The sequence below is a fragment of the Trichosurus vulpecula genome, chromosome 6, assembly GCF_011100635.1.
Source record: "Trichosurus vulpecula isolate mTriVul1 chromosome 6, mTriVul1.pri, whole genome shotgun sequence".
Lineage (NCBI taxonomy): Eukaryota > Metazoa > Chordata > Mammalia > Diprotodontia > Phalangeridae > Trichosurus > Trichosurus vulpecula.
The window spans coordinates 130,407,241-130,425,940 of NC_050578.1; the positions used below are offsets into that span (position 1 = coordinate 130,407,241).

The following is an 18,700-nucleotide window of genomic DNA, read 5'->3' on the forward strand; positions in this document are numbered from 1 at the left end:
GTCATTTGTTCCTTACTGCAATCCTGTAAAGTGGATAGTAAACAATATTATTTTCATTTTACAGATGAGAAAACTGAGACTCAAAAAGAATGATAGAATTAGGCCAAAACCCAGATCTTTTTGATTCCAAGCCCAGTACTCTACACTATTGAAGACCTTCATTTAATGTAAATTTCCCACCATTCTCACACCATCACTGGGAGGCAGACAAGAAACTTTCACAGACAAGTCTTGTATAATAATTCAACTTAAATATTTCTGAGAAATGCTAATTAGATACCCATGCTGGGAAAATGGCTTATTCTATTAGCCACTTTTACCCTAAGAGGTCTTCTATGTACATACATAAATATGTGTATATGCATATACATATATATACACATATACACACACTCGTACACACAGATAAACCTGTAGTCTTTTTCAGATTCTTAATCCTAGTGCATTCCAATGACATTTCTCATGAAAAGCTTGACAACCAGTTTCTTCTCCTTTATTTAATTGGCCAAAACAAAGAAATTCTTACTGGAACTCTAATAGGTCTTTTGACTTTTCTTTAAGCTATACTGGTTAAGGCTGCTCTGTCCAGACTCGTTTGACTAGTTTTATCTCAACTAACTTGTATATGTTTCTTCATTTCTCCCAAGACACAGATCTCTAATAGATCCCAAGATGTCACACATTTGATTGGAAATTCTTAATCAGTGTGCAGACCTAAAAGATCTCCTCAGGGGACAATGTATCGGTAAGTTCAAGTTATATCTTGGTTAATTGGACTTTTGAGTAAGTACTCGGAAGGCTAACAATTATTCCTCTAATTCATTTAATTGAAGTTTGAATTGAGCTAGTTTTATTTTTGTTTTTGGTTTGGGTTTTTTTTTTTTACAATATCATGGAACTCTGGATTAAGAGACACAACTATGTTTTCAAACTAAAATGACAATTTATGGTGGATGCTTTGCTCTACCACTCCCCAACAACAAAGTAAGAGGCGGAATTTGATAGCTAGCCATTGGAAGTTACTAAATGGTGCATTGCTAATTTCTGTTGTGGATTGACTTTTGTTTGTGTTTAAGTTAAGTACCTCAGGTACCCAAATAAATTGGGCTAGCCTTGACTTTTCCACTATACCTTTGCCTAAGCTATTTCCCCTCATGCCCTAGAGTTGGTGTTTGGAGTCAAGTGTGGAGATCAGCAAAGATCTGGAGGTACCCCTGTCTAGGTCTCAAGACACCTGGAATCCATCTTTGGGGGAAAAAAAAAGAGAGGAGGAGGACATGGAGGAAAATAAAATTATTCTGTGTCGTTCTTTTTTTTAATCTCCTGGGAAGGAGAAAAATATTAATTATAACTTAGTATTCTGTGCAAAATAACTTATCACAAGAAAGTGTATGAGAAAGAAAAATTAAATTAAGACTAATTTAATATTGCTTTAGTTATATAGCATTATAGAATACAGGTAACAGTGCTTTATATAGGTATAGGACTTCAAAGCCTTCAAAGTGTCTTCACATGTGTCATCTCATTAGCTCTTTATCACATCCCTGGGGGGAGGTAGGAAGGACAAATATGATTAGGCTTCTTTTACAGTTGTGGAAAGAGATACAAAGAGATTAAGTGACTTGTCCAAGACCACCCAGCTAGAAAGGGATAGAACTGAACATAGATCCTAGAAGTAGTTAACCCCATTTTAGTATACTTTCTATCCTACCCATTCATTTTGTAAGTGGTTAAAACACCAGGCTTCAAGTGACGAAGAGACCAGAATTTAGCTCCAAAAACACTATTAATTCACAGAATCTGTCTAAATCCCAATTTCTTTGCCAGCAAAAGACAGAACAAAAAGTCCACTCCTTAATCATCCCTTAGGAATATGGGAATTTTTTTCAGTCATGTCTGACTCTCCGTGACCCCGTTTGGGCTCTTCTTGCCAAAGATACTGGAGTGCTTTAGCATTTCCTTTTCTAGCTCATTTTAGAGATGAGGAAACTGCAGCAAACAGGTTAAAGTGGACTTGCCCAGGGTCACAAAGCTATTAAGTGTTTGAGGTCATATTTGAACCCAGAAAGACTCATCTTCCTGACTTCAGACCCAGCACGCTATTTACTACACCACCTAACTGCCCCAGGAATATGGAAATAGGAATTCTTTATGAGATAATGACTTCAACTTCATGAGTTTGAGTTCTCCAAAGAAAAGTGATAACTCATTTAGCTCAGTACTTCCCACACAGAAGGCACTCAAAAATGTTTCTTGAATGAACATATTGACAAATTTATTTAATTCCAGTTTGAATTTAATAAGTAAAACTCCTTGAGTTGGACACTAAGAACTATAATTCTTCAAGAATGGGTCATGATGTTTTGGATGCTATATTGTTACTCTTATGACCTTCATTATAAAAAAAAAATCTGCTAAAGCTGCAGCCTCTTATTGCTACCACGCCTAACTTTTTAATTCCCTGGCTGCTTCTGGTGTAATTGATAACCTCTCTCTTTAGCTAGGAGGATTTTTTTTAAACCTCCTCTACTGATTCCCCCTTTACCTCAACAGCAAACCCCTTCAGTAGGCCTTTATTGCTCATTTAATTCTCTTTCTCATTTCCCTGTAGAATTATCTTTCCCCCTTACTCTTCCCTCTAAATTTAATTCCAGGTGATTCATCCACTTTAATGCTTCAATAACCTTTGTAGTAGCTAACACCCAATTGACTTCTTCACCTTAGATTTTTATCCTGTTCCCAGAAGTCTCACCTATCTTTCTTCCCAGATGGCTCACTAATCTCCTTAAATTCATGTATATGGAACTCTTCCTCTTTCCTTCCTAGTATTCCCTCTTGGAGACTAGTCCACGCCAATGTTTGACTGATGCTACCTAACATTGGTGACCTTAGTTTCTTTTATGTCAATTAATCTATTGCCAACCTCTCCAACTTCATTCTCTCATATATTAAAATCGTTATTTATTTTAAAACTTCAAAATAAAAGCAACCATCAAGTTAATGAAATAAGATGTCTGCATTTAAATAGATATTCTGAGCCATATACTAACAGATATCAATATTACTAATTGCTTTGGGCATCCTAAAAATTTGGCCAAGTAGACAAATATCTAGGCAATGAGTTGATGAAAAAGAAATCAATGTAATTTGCTTTGTTGTGATCCTGAAGAAGGGAGACAGTTGTGCTAACAACATGTTAATAGGTATGAAAAAGTTATGTTATTAGTTTTTTAATTAATATATTAAGAATATGTTATCAGTTTCATCCTGACAGAGATTTTCTTGGAAGGTGAGGTAGGACAAAATAGATTGTGCCCTACAGATAAAAATCAAATGGAGATAGGGATAAGTAAAATGGTCAATTCTTAGAAGCTGTTTGTAAAAAGTATTTATTTAATACCACTGTGTGTATTGCTTTGAGCTATATAAGCATATAGATATGAAAGTAACTAAAAAAAGATATGGTACCTTATTTACAGGATCAGAGCCTTAGAACTGAAAAGGAACTCAGCGGCCATCTAGTCAAAACATGAAATAAAAAGAATCTCCACTATAGCATACCTCCAAAGTGGCCTTCTGTCTTCTGCTCTAAAACCTCTGAGAGGAGAGAATGACCATTTCTTAGGACAGCAACCCATTCCATTTTTGGACAGCTCTAACATTTAATAATTTTTTCTTGACTTCATGTGACCTATCTACCCATAAATCTTTTAAATACGGCATTATCTAAGAATATTCTGTGACTTCTTTATTTATAGCAATATATAGTAGGCATTTATTAAATACTCACTGATTTATGATAATAGTCAATAAACATTTACTAAGCTTCTAATATATGCCAGGCACTGTGCTAAGTGCCAGGGATACAATCATGAAAAAGAAATTCAACCTCTGGCCTCAAAGACCTTACAATCAAATGGGAGAAAACATAAAAGAGAACTAAAACAAATTAAGGAGAGAGGAAGGTAAGGGAGGGATTTGGTAGGAGGGCCTGGTGGAAAAATCAAAGTCTAAAAGTCAGTGCAGCCAAGTGGGAAATCGGGAGATGTCTCCTTAAATGGAGGTTGAGGAGTTCCTGACTCTACTCTCCAATCAGAGGGGGAAAGGGTGTGAAACAGAAGGGCATAAGGTGTGAATACCAAGTGTGATTGAATCTTGCAGGATGATGGGATTTTCCAATAATGAATTTCGTAAGGCTCGTTGAAGTAAAAAAAAAAAAGCGCAAAATTAATGCAGCCAAATGGGAAATGAGGAAATACCAATATTTAGCATTTATACAGCTCTGAAGGTTTGCAAAGCTCTTTAGACATAGTGTTTCATTTCATCCTCACAACAATCCTGGGAGGTAGATGCTGCCATTATCCCCATTTTACAGGTGAGAAAACTGAGGCACATAGTGGTTAAATGATTTGCCCAGGGTCACACATCTAAGTATGTATCTAAGTCAAGATTTGAACTGAGGTCTTTTTTAACCTAACTAATGCATTACTAATTTAGCATTAGGACAAACCCATGCTACATTGATGTAAACATTTGAGAGAGATATATGATTAAACCTGATTTTGTTAAGGCTGACAAATCAAGGTTTTCTATAATTCTGTGGGCCTACACAGACATTTATGTAAAGGACTCAAACCACAGATGTGAAAAATCCAATAATAATACCAATTCACATTCATTGAGCATTTTAAGATTTACAAAGGGCTTTTATCATAACAGCTCTATGAAGTAAATAGTGCAAATCATTGTTATTATCACCTCGCTTCCAAGGTTTGTGAAAGGTTTGTGATTTGCCCCTGATCACACAGCTAGTAAGTAACTAAGGTGGTATTTAAACCCAGGTCTTATGATGCCCGCATGTCACCATTCCTTTCAAGATGGAGTTTAAATTATGACCACATTGGTACCTGCGGAGTAAGCCCCAGGCAAATGGTTCCTGAAGATGTTTTCTTGGATAGCTTTTTGGTGCCACCACTCAGGGGATTAAGGGATGGGGAAGGAGAGTTCACAAAGAATATGCTCCAGGATTTATGCCTTTTCACTCTTCTTCCTCAGCAGTTTTCTCTTCCATGTCTCCTCCAGCACAAACCACATGGTCTAGGTGGTACATCAGATAGAGCACTGGTCCGAGTGTTAGGAAGACCTAAGTTCAAATCTGGGCTCAGACCAGCTATATTATCCTAGTCAAGTCACTTAGCCTCAGTTTCAGGTTCCTCATATATAAAATGGGGATAATAATAGCACTTCTCTCCCAGGACTGTTGTAAAGATTAAATGATATAATATTTATAAAATTCTTTGCAAACCTCAGAACCCTATTACTATTATTCAAGTCTATAGATATTTTTACCCCAGTGGAGGAAATTTCATGGCACAGCCTATATATGGACGGGGTAAATCATTGTCTCTACAGTTGCAATCAATCAATAAACATTTATTAAGTGTCTATTATTTGCCAGGCACAGTGCTGAGCACTGGGGATACAAAAAAGAGTCCCTGCCCTCAAGGAGCTGACAATCCAATGGGGGAGGAAACATGCAAACAGATGTATACAAAATAAGGTATAAACAGGATAAATAGAGAATAATTAGAAGAGGGAAGGCAGTAGAATTAAGAAGCGTTGGGGAAGGCTTCCTGTACAAAGAGGAATTTTAGTTGAGACTTAAGGAATCCAGGGAAGTCATTAGTTAGAAGGGAGGAGGGAGAACATTCCAGGCATTAGAACAAGCGATTTTCCCTCTTTGCAAGATGTGGGTTATTCCTGTTCATGCTTCTCAACTTGAAACTGATCTCATAAACAGTCCTTTTGAAATGCAAGCAATCAATCAATTCATATATTTTATAAATCTAGATTTATCACATGTCAGATTTGTTTAAAGCATATTTATATGGCTTAAAATTATGAGGCAACTAGTAATTATTACTAGATGGTTTTCTTGCCCTTAAGAATCAGAAGCTTATAAAAAAGATTAGGTATTATGAATCAAAATTAAGGGAACTTCTTATTTAAGGTTTGTAAGTTTTTCTGAACTCTGAATCTCAGCTGATCTTGGTAATATAACTGCAGAGCATAATACCTTCTAGTCTCACAAAGTTTACCAAATAAAAGGCTTCAGTGTTAGTTTTTAATGAGTAATTAAGAATAATTTATAATGAATGCAATAAAAAATGTTTCTACATAAAAGGATGCTTCTGAAATATTTGAAGAACTTTTTTATCTTCAGAGATTTTAAAATGCCTTTTTATATAACATTAATTTATTTAGCATACTCTTTTCATAGTATACATATAAACAACCTCTCCCTGCCAAAATAATCCAATTTCAGATTAATAAGTAAGGTCCAATATGAATGTTTTGTAATAGTTTCCTCACCTGATTTCCCAATTTCAGTCTCACTTCTGGGTTTTAAATTAATTACTACATAATTCAATTCATTTCAAAAGCATCTATTGAGTATCTATTTGCCCAGTACTATGCTAGTGATACAGTGGATAGAGAGCCCACCTGGCATACGGTAGATTCATCTTTGTGAGTTCAAATCTGGCCTTAGACACTCACTAGCTATGTGGTCCTAGGCAAGTCACTTAACCCTGTTGGCCTCAGTTTCCTCATCTATAAAATGAGCCGGAGAAGGAAATAGCAAATTGCTCCAGTATCTTTGCCAAGAAAACTTCCAACAGGGTCACAAAGAGTTAGACAGGTCTGGAGCAACTTAACATCAACAAGAATACTACTTGGAAGTAGGAATGGCAATGAGGGAGGCAAGGTAGGGCTGAATATATAAAAAAGAAATCTGTTGGATGTTCAGCGGTCTCAAGGAGCTTTTAGTCTTGTGGAGACACTATATAGGGAGATTGGTGCTTAAGCCATTGTAGTTTAAGACCACAGTAAGTCTTTTGTGATAACTCCCTGTTTTCATTTATTTCCATAGTTCAGTGAATGGGTGTAGACACTCCCTCTGCTAGTTCAAATGGAATCTTATCCATGCCTTCTCATTCCGTGTGATACTTCTTCCTGTCTTTTTATAAGTTCTCCGTAGAGCAACTATTTAAATCATTGGGGATCTTCTTTTGGTTCTTCTAATATTTCTTAGATACTAGTACAAAACTCAGGTCGTCTAATACTTTCTTACACTAAGTATAGGACTGAACCACTTCCTTTTCTGATCATATACCTCCTGGACCAATTGTTTTACATCAATTCTTGCTCATACCAATATGCTGCAGTTTACTGAATTATTTATTCATTTGACTTATTAATTTACTTAATATGATTATTCTAAAACCATCTTAACCCAGTATTTACCCCTATGAGGAGACATTACTGTGGAAACTTGAAGCATTAGAAATTCCTGTTCTTAATTCATTTATTTTTAGTTCCTTTCATGTCCATGACTTTGAACCTGAGGAGCTTTTGAGAAGAAGCCAAGAGGGCAGTGTCAGAGGAAGCCTCAGGCTCAGGGGATAACACTTTTCAGGACTCCATGCTGAATCCTGCAGATAGGAAGCAGAGTGAAGGCTACAGCCAGAGGACAGTGGAGGCAAATCGTATCAAGAGCCAAGGACAAGATAGAATCCAGAGAGCTGATCGCTTCAAGGCAATAAATAGCAGTTCTTGAGACAGCCTGAGTTCAATCTCCTCAGCTCCATCTGATTACCAAACTTCTCCCATCTCAGCCTTTAATATGCTCCACTCCCTCATAATCTATCATAGAGTTCTAGATGGCACTCTACCTTGATTTGAGGGGGTGAGGTAGGAAAGGAGGAGATCCTTTCATGGCCCTTTGTTTTTTTTTTTTCTTGGAAATAGCTGAGATTCAAAGTCATGGGCACTTAGAGAACTCCAGGTCTGTTGTTTCCAGGATGTACCTCATTTCTGTGGTAACACATGAGAAATGAAGGGTTTCAATGGTGTACCATGATTTATGGTCATATAACACAACCAAGAAATTATCAGTATTTAAAACATAGTAAAGTGTTGGATTTTTTTTTGCATCAAGCAACATTTTCAATATACTTATACACAAAATAATTTCACATAAAGCAAATTTTTTAAAGAACAATACAGGAGTAATAAATTAAAACAGAAAGAAACTTATTAGAACTAGTAGATTAAAGAATAAAAGTTGCATAGCTTAAAACAAGAATAGAATAAGTCAAAAAGTATTGTCTCAAGGTGTGGGGTACAAAATAGTCCAATCTGCAAGAAAAATCACTGAGGCAGAACTCTAAACCATTAACCACTTATTAAAGGGACTGGTTTCCCTCCAATGAATGAGACCTCAGATCTTCCTCATGATCTGCGATGCCCTCTTCCTCCAGGGTTTTAGGTTTATAGTACTTGATTACCCAGAAAATACAGATAAAGAAAACTAAAAATACAGAATCTCATTGCTTGATAGACATTGTCCTTGATCCTCCAGGAGGGCCTACACAAAACATAGATTCCCATTGGGTGACAAAGAGCCAATGAACATACTCATGATTTGGACTGATAAACAGATATCAAAACATCATCACGGGCTGATGGACTGGTAGAAAAGCAGGCCACAGGCTGGCAAAAAGGTTCACTTATTGGCCAAATGCTCATGGCTATCTTCCCATGTTGGACAATAGAGGGATGACAAGGGATAGAGGGGCAACAAAAATAGTTGGGGGACTTTCCATGTCATTGAGTCACCTCTGTCACACTGGGTTTGCTCACCATAAGAAGGCAAAAACAAAGGTGGAGGTCCTCTAGTAAGCTTCCTGTGATTAAGCAAGTGAACTTCCAATCTACAATTCACAGTTCTGGAGCCTAACATACAGAATTTATAATCACTACCCTTATGAATTAATATCAAATTAATACTGATTGGAATAATATAGGGGTCCAATTAATTATCTATCACAAAGAAGAATAATTTGTGTAGTAACAAGTATTAAAGATAGGTTTCTTCTCATCAGCATATAAATACATTAAGGTATGCCCAATCACAATACCCATCTTTTCCATTAGCCTATAGCATTTCCAATCCCTCCTCCCATTCACTTCCAAACTTCTTTGAAAAAAAATAGTCCACACTTGATATCTTATGCTGGAGTTCAGTAGAAAGAGCACTTGGTCTTAGAATCAAGAAGAATTGGGTCTAAGTACTGACCATTGGTGTTCAGAATTAATATGATCTGAGTATATTCACTTAACTGTATTTGAGACATAGTTTTCTCATGTGTAAAACATATCTACTTCTCAAGGCCACTGTGGGTAAAATATGTAACTATATAAATATTAATTACTTATAAGATGATGAGGTTGGACTAGGTCACAGGAACAAAGCTTTGGTAGCAAGGAACCTCAGAGGCTAGCCCAATCCCCTCTCTCAGAGATAAAGCCAAAGGAGACTAAATGACTTGACTAAAGTCACACAGGTAATAACGCTGAGGTTAGAATTTGAACCTGGGTCATCTGGCTCCAGAGCCACATGATGTCCTTTCCAACTCTAAAATCCAAGAACCTTATGATCCTATAATTATTATATGATAGCTCTACTTGGATGTCTCACTAGCATTTCTGTTATTTGCTCATTTTCCCAGCCTTTTTTGTGACTTTTAACTCTTTGTTAAATCAGGCCTCTGCTTTCAGGAAAGAGGGCACACTGTCCTAAGCTTCAAGTGTTTTGTGCAGCTGTTTTCAGAGATACTTCTAGGGAGCCATACATTTTCAGTTCTTCCAAGGTGGTATGATCTAAGGAGAGGTGTTACTCCTCTCCTGGCCTGTGCTCTGATGTGTGAGCTATCACAAGCACTCTTTTCTGCCCTGGAACTGTGGCAAGGGTCTGCCCTCCACTGCAGCCACAACCTATGTTGTGCTAGTGCTGCTTCTCACCCTGAGACTGCCACCCAGGACTGTGACCTGGACCCGAGTATAGGCAAAGCAAGAGAGTCCTGCCTCAGTATTAGCAAAAAGACCCCTGTAATCTCCTTCTGATTGGTTGTTTGACTGCATTATCATCTGTGAGCTGAGAGCTTTGGAACAATCCCTACTGCTGCTGATTCAATGGCCCCCAAGGCCTGCTCCTGATTTGCTGGGGCTGGGTTGTGCTGGTGTGGCCTGCATTGGACTGTGCTCCACTCTCACCCAGATGTGACAGATGTTTCCTGCTGACCTTCTAAGTTGTCTTTGGCTGGAAAATTATTTCACCCCATCCTTTTGCGTTTTCTGCTGCTCCAGGAATTGTTTTATGGCATTATTTAAAGGGCTTTGGAGGGGTTTTGGGGAGAGCTCAGGGAAGTCGCTGCCTTTTCCCTGCCATCTTTGCTCCACCTCTCCATGAGCATTTCAAATTCAACATGTTAATCATAGCTGTAACTGAATTTGTCTCTACATAAAAACCTGCTCTTCTTTCTGATGTTCCTATTTCTTTTAGTGGTACCAGCATTCACTCTGTTATCCATAGTCAAAACTTTGGTGTTACCTTTGACTCTTCCATAGCACTCACACCCTAATCAATTTTTATCAATTCTACTTCCTCAATACTTCTGGCAACAGTTCATTCCTTTCTCTTTCCACTATCACCAACCAATTCTTTCATGGACTATCCAAACTGCTTTCTATCTCTAATCTCTTTCCCTTAGAATTCATCCTTCATATATTGCTTGGTCACTATTCCTTATAAACAAATGTGATAAAGTCACTGTCCTGCTCAAAACCCTTCAATGACACTCTATTGGAGATCACATGTACATAAAGTACATACTCCTTTTCTTAGTAGAAAAGTTCTTCTTTTCCAACTTTATCTTGCATTGCTTCTTTCCACATAATTTAAGTCCTAACCAAACTAGGCTATTTGCCATCCTCGGCACAGATTCTGTGCTCTCTCACTTTTGTGTCTTTTTCTTCCCTAGCTTTTCTCCCTTTTGAAATTCTACTTGTCTTTAAGACTCAGTTCAAATGTCACCTGTTCCATGAAGCCTTCCTGGTTTCCTTTAAATGGAAATAATCTCTCTCTTCTTGGGCCTCAATTATACTTTGTACTCATGTACTTGTGTGCCATTTTGTGTGATAGTTCCTTGCAGTTGCCTCCGTATTAAATTGTAAATTTCATGGCATTAGGGAGTTCATCTTGTCTATGTCTGTATTTTCTCCAGGGCTTAGCACCAAGCACAAGTTTGCTGTGCACATTTGAAGGGCCTAAGAAATGGTTTTTGAATCTGTTAAGGAGAGATCAGATGAGGCTGATGTTTCATGTGGTTTTCAGCCCAATCAAGTTGATTCTGGCTTCTACAAGGTTATGTGCCAGTGTAATAGACCACAAATATTCAAGCACAGGCACATCCCACTCCTGATTATTCATAACAAAATCCATTCTTTTGTGTTTTTCAGGGCGTGTAAATTTCTCTTTACAATCTGTAAACTCATTGAAAAAAACCACTATGTTTTGCTTTAACAAACATGACCCTAACCTGATCTTACACACCCTTCAAGATGTTGGAAAATAAAATTTGACGAAAGCATAAGGAATATTATAAAATTCTCTTTCAAACAGATGGTGATCTAAGAGAGCCTGGGTGGGGTAGGGAACCTGCAGCATGGATTTCGAAGCTCAGATTCAGTCAAAGGGCCACACCTGAGGACCTAGAGGTCCACATGTGGCCTGGAGGCCATAGGATCCCCACCCCTGGCTCCTAGTATAATAGATTACTGGACCTGGAGTCAGGAAGACCTAGGTTCAAATTCCATTTCTTATATTTAACAGCTGTGTGACCATGGATAAATCATTTAGCATCTCTGAGTTGTAGTTTACTTATCTGTAAAGTGAAGGTATTAGACTGGATAATCTTTAAGGTTACTTTCAGCTCCAAATCTTACAAACCTATATCAGGATGTCATTCCCCTTGGTGTGTTTCAAGATCACAAGCAAGGGTTAGAATAGTGGAGTATGATGGTTGGCTACTCTTAAATGTCTTTCCTCTTTTCTCCTATCAGTCCATTTGATGTTTATAGAAATCTTCCACAGCATAAAATTACAATAGCTTGAATTTGTGTAGTTTTATAATTATCAGTCATTTTACAGACTGAAACTCTTTTTAGTTTTCTCCCTTCTTTATGCTTATCAGCTAGAGCTCCATTTTAATATCGTCCCTTTTTCTCTTTCACTTCTATTTTACCTAATCAAGGAGAATACTATTAGGGGCTGACATTTTCCAAAACTATTCTTTTTTCTCTCCATTTCAATTAATTTTGTCTCCCTTCTTTTGTCTTTCATTCTGCTTCCTTCCTTTTTCTTCCTCAAAGTAAAATTCTCAACAATCAACACACTTGAAGTTTTGCCATAATCAGTTTGATTCAGTAACATGCACTTGTTTTTTAAAAGTTATTTATTCATTTATTTTTAGTTTTCAGCATTTACTTTCACAAAATTTTGAGTTCTAAATTTTCCTCCCTCCCTCCACTCTCCCTTCCCCAAGATGACATGCAATCTGCTATAGGCTATATATGTATGATCATATTAAACATATGTCCACATTAGTCATGTTGTAAAAGAAGAATCAGAACAAAAGGAAAAAACCATGAGAAAGAAAAGATAAAAAACATTTTTTAAAAAAAAGAGAGAGAAAATAACATGCTTTGATCTGCTTTCAGACTCCATAATTCTTTCTCTGGATGTGGACAGCATTTTCCATCATGAGACTTTAGGAATTGTCTTAGATCATTGCATTGCTCAAAAGAGCTAAGTCTTACAAAGTTGGTCATTGAACAATATTGCTGTTAATGTGTACAATGTTCTCCTGGTTCTGCTTACCTCACTCAATATCAGTTCATGTAGGTCCAGGTTTTTCTGAAGTCTGCCTGCTCATCATTTCTTATAGCATAATTGTTTTCCATTACATTCATATACCATAACTTGTTTGGCCATTCCCCAATTGATGGGCATCCCCTCAATTTCCAATTCTTTGACACCACAAAAAGAGCTGCTCTAAATATTTTAGTAACACACACTTCTAGAGCACCTACTATTTACCAAACATTATGCCAGGCTGTGAGGGTACAAAGACAGAAGACTAAATAATCCTTGTCTTCAGGAATAAGCTTAAAGGGACTATTAGAGATTATTTAGTCCAACCCCTTCATTTTAAAGATAAAGAGACTGAGGCCCAGAGAGCATCAGGAAAGCCCTTGAATAGGAGGAAGTAGCACCTGAACTGAGTCTTACAAGAAGCTCTGGATTCTAGAAAGGGGAAGTGAGGATGGGATGTATTCCAGGGATCGGGTCAAAGCATGCCCATACATACGCAGTGCAAGAAATCAAGAGGTGAAGGGCATGTTCTAGTAACTGCTGGTAGACAAGTTTCATTAGAACAGAGTGTGTGAAGGGGTCAATCTGAAATAAGACTGGAAATGTAGGTGGGAGCCAGATTGTAGAGGGCTTTAGGTAAAAGGCACCTTTGCATTTCTTTATGGAGGTAATAAGGAGCTGGTAAAGAATTTTCAGTAGAGAAGTGATATATTCATATTAGAAATATCCATTTGGAAGCCATGGGGACTATAGAATGAGAAGGGGAAGGCCTGGAAGAAGGGAAACCAAGTAGGAGGCTATTTGTTATAGTCCAGGCAAATACGTTGAGGTCCTGACCTAAGGTAGTATGTATCTCTGTGAATGGAGAGAGGGGATTCATTAATATATTCCAGAAGTAAAACTTTGAAGGGTGAGGGAAAGGGAAGGGTCAAGGATGATTCTAAGGTTGCTAAACTGACTGATAAATAGAAGGATTATGATAACCTCAATAGAAATAGGAGTATATAGAGAGGGATTGGTTTGAGGCTAAAAAAAACTGTTTGTTTTAGATGTATTTAATTTGATATGTCTATTAGACATTCAGGTGGAGAAGTCTGTCAATTAGTGATAAGGGACTAGAATTCAGGAGAGAAACAGATTTGGGTATTATTTGCACAGAGATGTTAATTGAACTTATCAGAGTTGATTAGATCACCAAGAAACAATTGGTTGCTGTCCTTCACTCTCCACCACACCATCCATAGTTGGAACCATCAGTTATAGCAAATGGAGAAGTTTTGAATGCTGTGGATAAGTTCACTTACCTTGGTAGTATACTTTCCGGGAATGTACACATTAATAATGAGGTTGATGCATACACTGCCAGAGCTAGCTCATTGTTAGGGAGGCTCCAAAAGAAAGTGTGAGACAGAAGAGGTATTGGGGTGCCTACCAAATTGGAGGTCTACCAAGCCATTGTGCGGACCTCATTGTCACATGCCTGTGAAACCTGGACAGTATGCCAGTGCTATGCCAGGAAACTGAATCGCTTCCATTTGAATTATCTGAGGAAGATTCAATCACTGAGCAAGACAAAGTACCAGTCGCTGGGGTCCTTTCTTCAGCCAAATTGCCAAGTATTCAAACTCTACTGCAGAATTCCATTACCTTCATATACCACAGCTTGTTCAGCCATTCCCCAATTGATGGGCATCCCTTTGATTTCCAATTCTTTGCTACTACAAAAAGAGCTGCTACAAATATTTTTGTACATATGGGTCCTTTTCCCACTTGTGTGATCTCTTTGGGATACAACCCTAGAAGTGGTATTGCTGGGTCAAAGGGCATGAACATTTTTATAGCCCTTTGGGCATAGTTCCAAATTACTCTCCAAAATGGCTGGATAAGCTCACAACTCCACCAGCAATATAACAATGTTCCAATTTTCCCACATCCTCTCCAGCATTTATCATTTTCCTGTTTTGTTATTTTAGCCAATCTGACAGGAGAGATGTGGTATCTAAAAGTTGTTTTGATTTGCATTTCTCTAATCAGTAGTGATTTCAAGCAATTTTTTCATATGCCTATAGATATCTTTAATTTCTTCGTCTGAAAACTGCCTGTTCATATCCTTTGACCATTTCTCAATTGGGGAATGACTTGTATTCCTATATATTTGGCTCAGTTCCCTGTATATTTTAGAAATGAGGCCTTTATCAGTGACACTGGTTGTAAAGATTTTCTCCCAATTTTCTACTTCCCTCCTAATCTTTGTTGCATTGGCTTTTTTTGTACAAAAACATTTCAATTTAACATAATCAAAATTATACATTTTGCATTTTGTAATGCTCTCTATCTCTTGTTGGGTCATGAATTCTTTTCTTTTCCATAAATCTGATAGGTAAACTATTCCTTGCTCTCCCAAAATGCTTATAGTATCAGCCTTTATTCCTAAACCATGAGCCTATTTTGACTTTATTTTGGTATATGGTGTAAGATATTGGTCTATGCCCAGTTCAAGAAACAGAATTTAAAAAGGAAAGAGGAGAGGGTCCAAAACAGTGACCACATAATTTATCTGGGGGAACAACATGCAAACATGAGAAATGAATCAAAGATACAAGATACAAATTAGTGGTTTGAGACAATAAGATTTTTTTAAGCTATATAAGCAACACCTTGGTTTTCATCTATGAGGTAAATTTATGCAACAGAGCCCAGACTTATAGCAGTTCAGAGTTTATGAAATGCTTTGTGCTTATTCCCCCAGTTAGAGATGAGAAGTCTCTAACCATAGGATGAGGTTTTAGCTTACATGCTTATACTAAGAAGGGTCCCTCTCTAATACCTTTGTATTTGCAAACAAAGTGCAGCAGACCACTTAAAGATAAGAATCAGTCATAGGTGTTTATAAAATTATTATTAAAGTGTGGCAAATACAGAATTCTAATAATTTTTTGGAAAATACACAGAAGCAAGGCAAGTGTAGTTTAGGGACCAGTCTTTCCTCCTAAAAGATATTCCCTAATCAATCCTGCTACTGGAATGAATGTCGCACAAAACCCCCAACAGCAGAGACTTTTCTGCTTCTTATCCTGGTTGCCACACACCACACGCACATATAAACACACCACACACACACACACACACACACACACACACACACATGCATCTTCTCCAGTTTCCTCTCTTCCAAAAATGTGAAGAATTACAAATCCCAGGGGACTTTGCAGCCAGTCCACCTCCTGTTCTGGGTGATCGGTTATATATAATTACTGTATTGTTAAGAAAGTTCATAAATGTATCCTGAAAAATAACACTGATTATAGGCATACTCTAACTTTATAAAATCCATATTTGGATTGACCCTAAACAATACAGTAATTTTTAAGTGAATGGTGCCAATGATACATGGTTTCATCATACTTCTCTCTACTATGCTACTTTCTTCTCTCTGTAACTGTGTCAGTGATTCTAAGTTAGACTGTGGCACTGTGAGAAGCTATCCTGCCCAGCTCAGAGACAAGGCTGCTAGCATTATATGTGTCTATGAGGCATAAGAGAAGGGTGCACAGTGCATAGTGCAATGTACTGGGAGTCATGAAGATTTGCCTCAGACATTTACCATCGTGTGACCCTGGGCAAATCACTTAACCTATCTTGGCTTAAGGTTCCTCATCTATAAAATGAAGATAATAAGTAGCACCACCTTCCCAGGGCTGTTGTTAGGATCAAATAAGATAATGTTTATAAAGTGTTTTGCACATCTTAAATGCTACATAGCTACAAATTATTAGTCTTGTTTGTTTTCTTTAAATGCTGTGATCTCAGGGACGCCAACAAGCAAATTCTCATTCATTGGTCAAATTAGTTTAAGCTACTCCTTTGTATTTCCAGCAATAACTAAAAGTCTTTTGTTCTTTCACTGTGACATTTGTTATTTATTGATGGCTGTCTCTTCTCTCTCCCTCTAGGACAGTAGGACTGGGCACAAAAACCCGAGGTTTGGAACCATGGATGATTGTTCTTATTGTTACAGTAGGACTATTGATTACAGGCGTAACTATTGGTCTGCTGGTTCATTTCTTGGTCTCTGGTAGGTGTAACTTGGAGGAAAATTTCTTTTCCCCCAAGATAACATTTTCCCCCCGCCCATGTAAAAGTAATGAAATTGGGATCTCTTAGGTGCTGTTTTAGAAATGATTGCTAGTTTAGCAGAGAGTGCCATGAATTTGGAATTGGAGAATCTGGATTCAAATCCCAACTATTTACTAGCTATGTGACCTTGGGCAAAGCACTTAACTCTTTGACCTCAATTTCTTCATTTGTAAAATAAAGGAGTTGGATTAATGAATTTTTAAGGTAATTTCCCAGTTCTGAATCCAAAATCCCATAAGGTACAATTAATCAGTTTAGCTGTTGTCTTCCAAACAACAAAAAGTTATGAATGTATGTATTTATATGCATATTATCTAGAATATATGTAATATGCCTTATTCATTTAAGAAAAGAAAAGCTTGAGGCACTTGTTATAAACTATTCCATATTTATTCATCTCCATGGATCATAGAACCATGGATCTGGAGCTGAAAGGAATCTAAAAAGCCCTTTAATCCATTCCCCATATTTTATACATGAGGAAACAGAGGCACAGAGAGGTTGTGACTTACCTAATATCACAAAGCCAGAAAGGCACAGACCTCCCTTCTCATACCATACTTTTTTGTCTGCCAACTTTTCTACATTTCAAGAACGATAGCAAAAATGATGTATTTATTTCTATCTTAATTTGTGGCCATGTCCTAAGCAAAATTCACTAAAATTATACTTTCTCTATCACTTGTTAATGTCAGATGTGCATATATTCACCATAGTTATACACAAGCAGTAATTTTGACAAAGGATTCATAGCTTTCACTAAATTGCCAAAGGTTTCCATGACATAGAAAAGCTTAAGAATCCCTGATCTAGCCCCTTCCTAGGCCAAATTTTTTTCTAGATAACTATCTAAGAAATTTGTTTCTCTTCAAAATTTTACCTTCATCAACTGTAAGCTCAAGGTATGCTTAAATATTCAAATGGATCAAAACAATTCAGGAATTCCTTCCAAAAATGCAGATCATGCCTTTGTAGGTCAAAATACAGCTCTCTATACTCCTGTTCTACCTACAATTCAAGCCAAACCCTTTGAACACTGACACTAAACTGGTCCCCAACTTTCTTACTTGTCTCCATTACCATCTGACTTTTTAACTCTCCCAAAAGTTAATCCATATTCATTCTTTCCCTCTCTCAAATATTTGATTTCCATACATTCATTCATCTATTCTTGGATTGCTGTGTCATGCTCATTAGAAATTCACATTTATAAGCCTATCGATGAACAAAAAAAGTAACCTCTTTGACACCAATAACTTTCTGGATAGATATACAATAGAATATTGCATCACAGTGGCCTCATCATGGACTCAGTATGAACCTCTACTGGTGCTGGGTCTAACACATCTTTTTCCCTAGACCCGGAGTCGTATGCCTAAATCTCATCCTTATTTTTCTTTTGTTTTCTTTCCAATGCAGATCAGAAACTGGAGTATTATCATGGCACCTTTAAGATTTCAGGTGTACAGCTGAATGCCAATACTGAGCAAGACTATGCATATCATTACAAGGACTTACGTGAGATGAGTGAAATTTTGGTAGGTCCAGATTTTTCTCTTCACAGAAATTTGAGTTGGAAGAAATCTAGGACAATCTAATTCAAATCCCTAATTTTGGAAATTATGAAATTTGCTAAGGTCAAGGAAGAGTCCATTGTATTTGGGGCAGCCCTAATGGTTCACATCTGTTATAGTTATTTTTTGCATCATAATAGCTGATATTTATAAAGTATTTTAAGGTTTGAAAAATATTTGACATATATTATCTCATTAGAAATGTACACAGATG

At 37.2% G+C, this 18,700-nt stretch overlaps 1 protein-coding gene across 1 annotated transcript in view; it reads left to right on the forward strand.

The window, feature by feature from the left end:
- Positions 1-737: 737 nt before the first annotated feature.
- The window catches only part of LOC118854756 (transmembrane protease serine 11A-like), a 72,515-nt gene continuing 54,552 nt past the window's right edge, over positions 738-18,700 (forward strand). The window contains exons 1-3 of the mRNA XM_036765021.1: positions 738-745; positions 16,729-16,850; positions 18,332-18,450. Of these exons, the coding sequence (XP_036620916.1) occupies positions 738-745; positions 16,729-16,850; positions 18,332-18,450 (249 nt within the window). The remainder of the gene's footprint in view (positions 746-16,728; positions 16,851-18,331; positions 18,451-18,700) is intronic.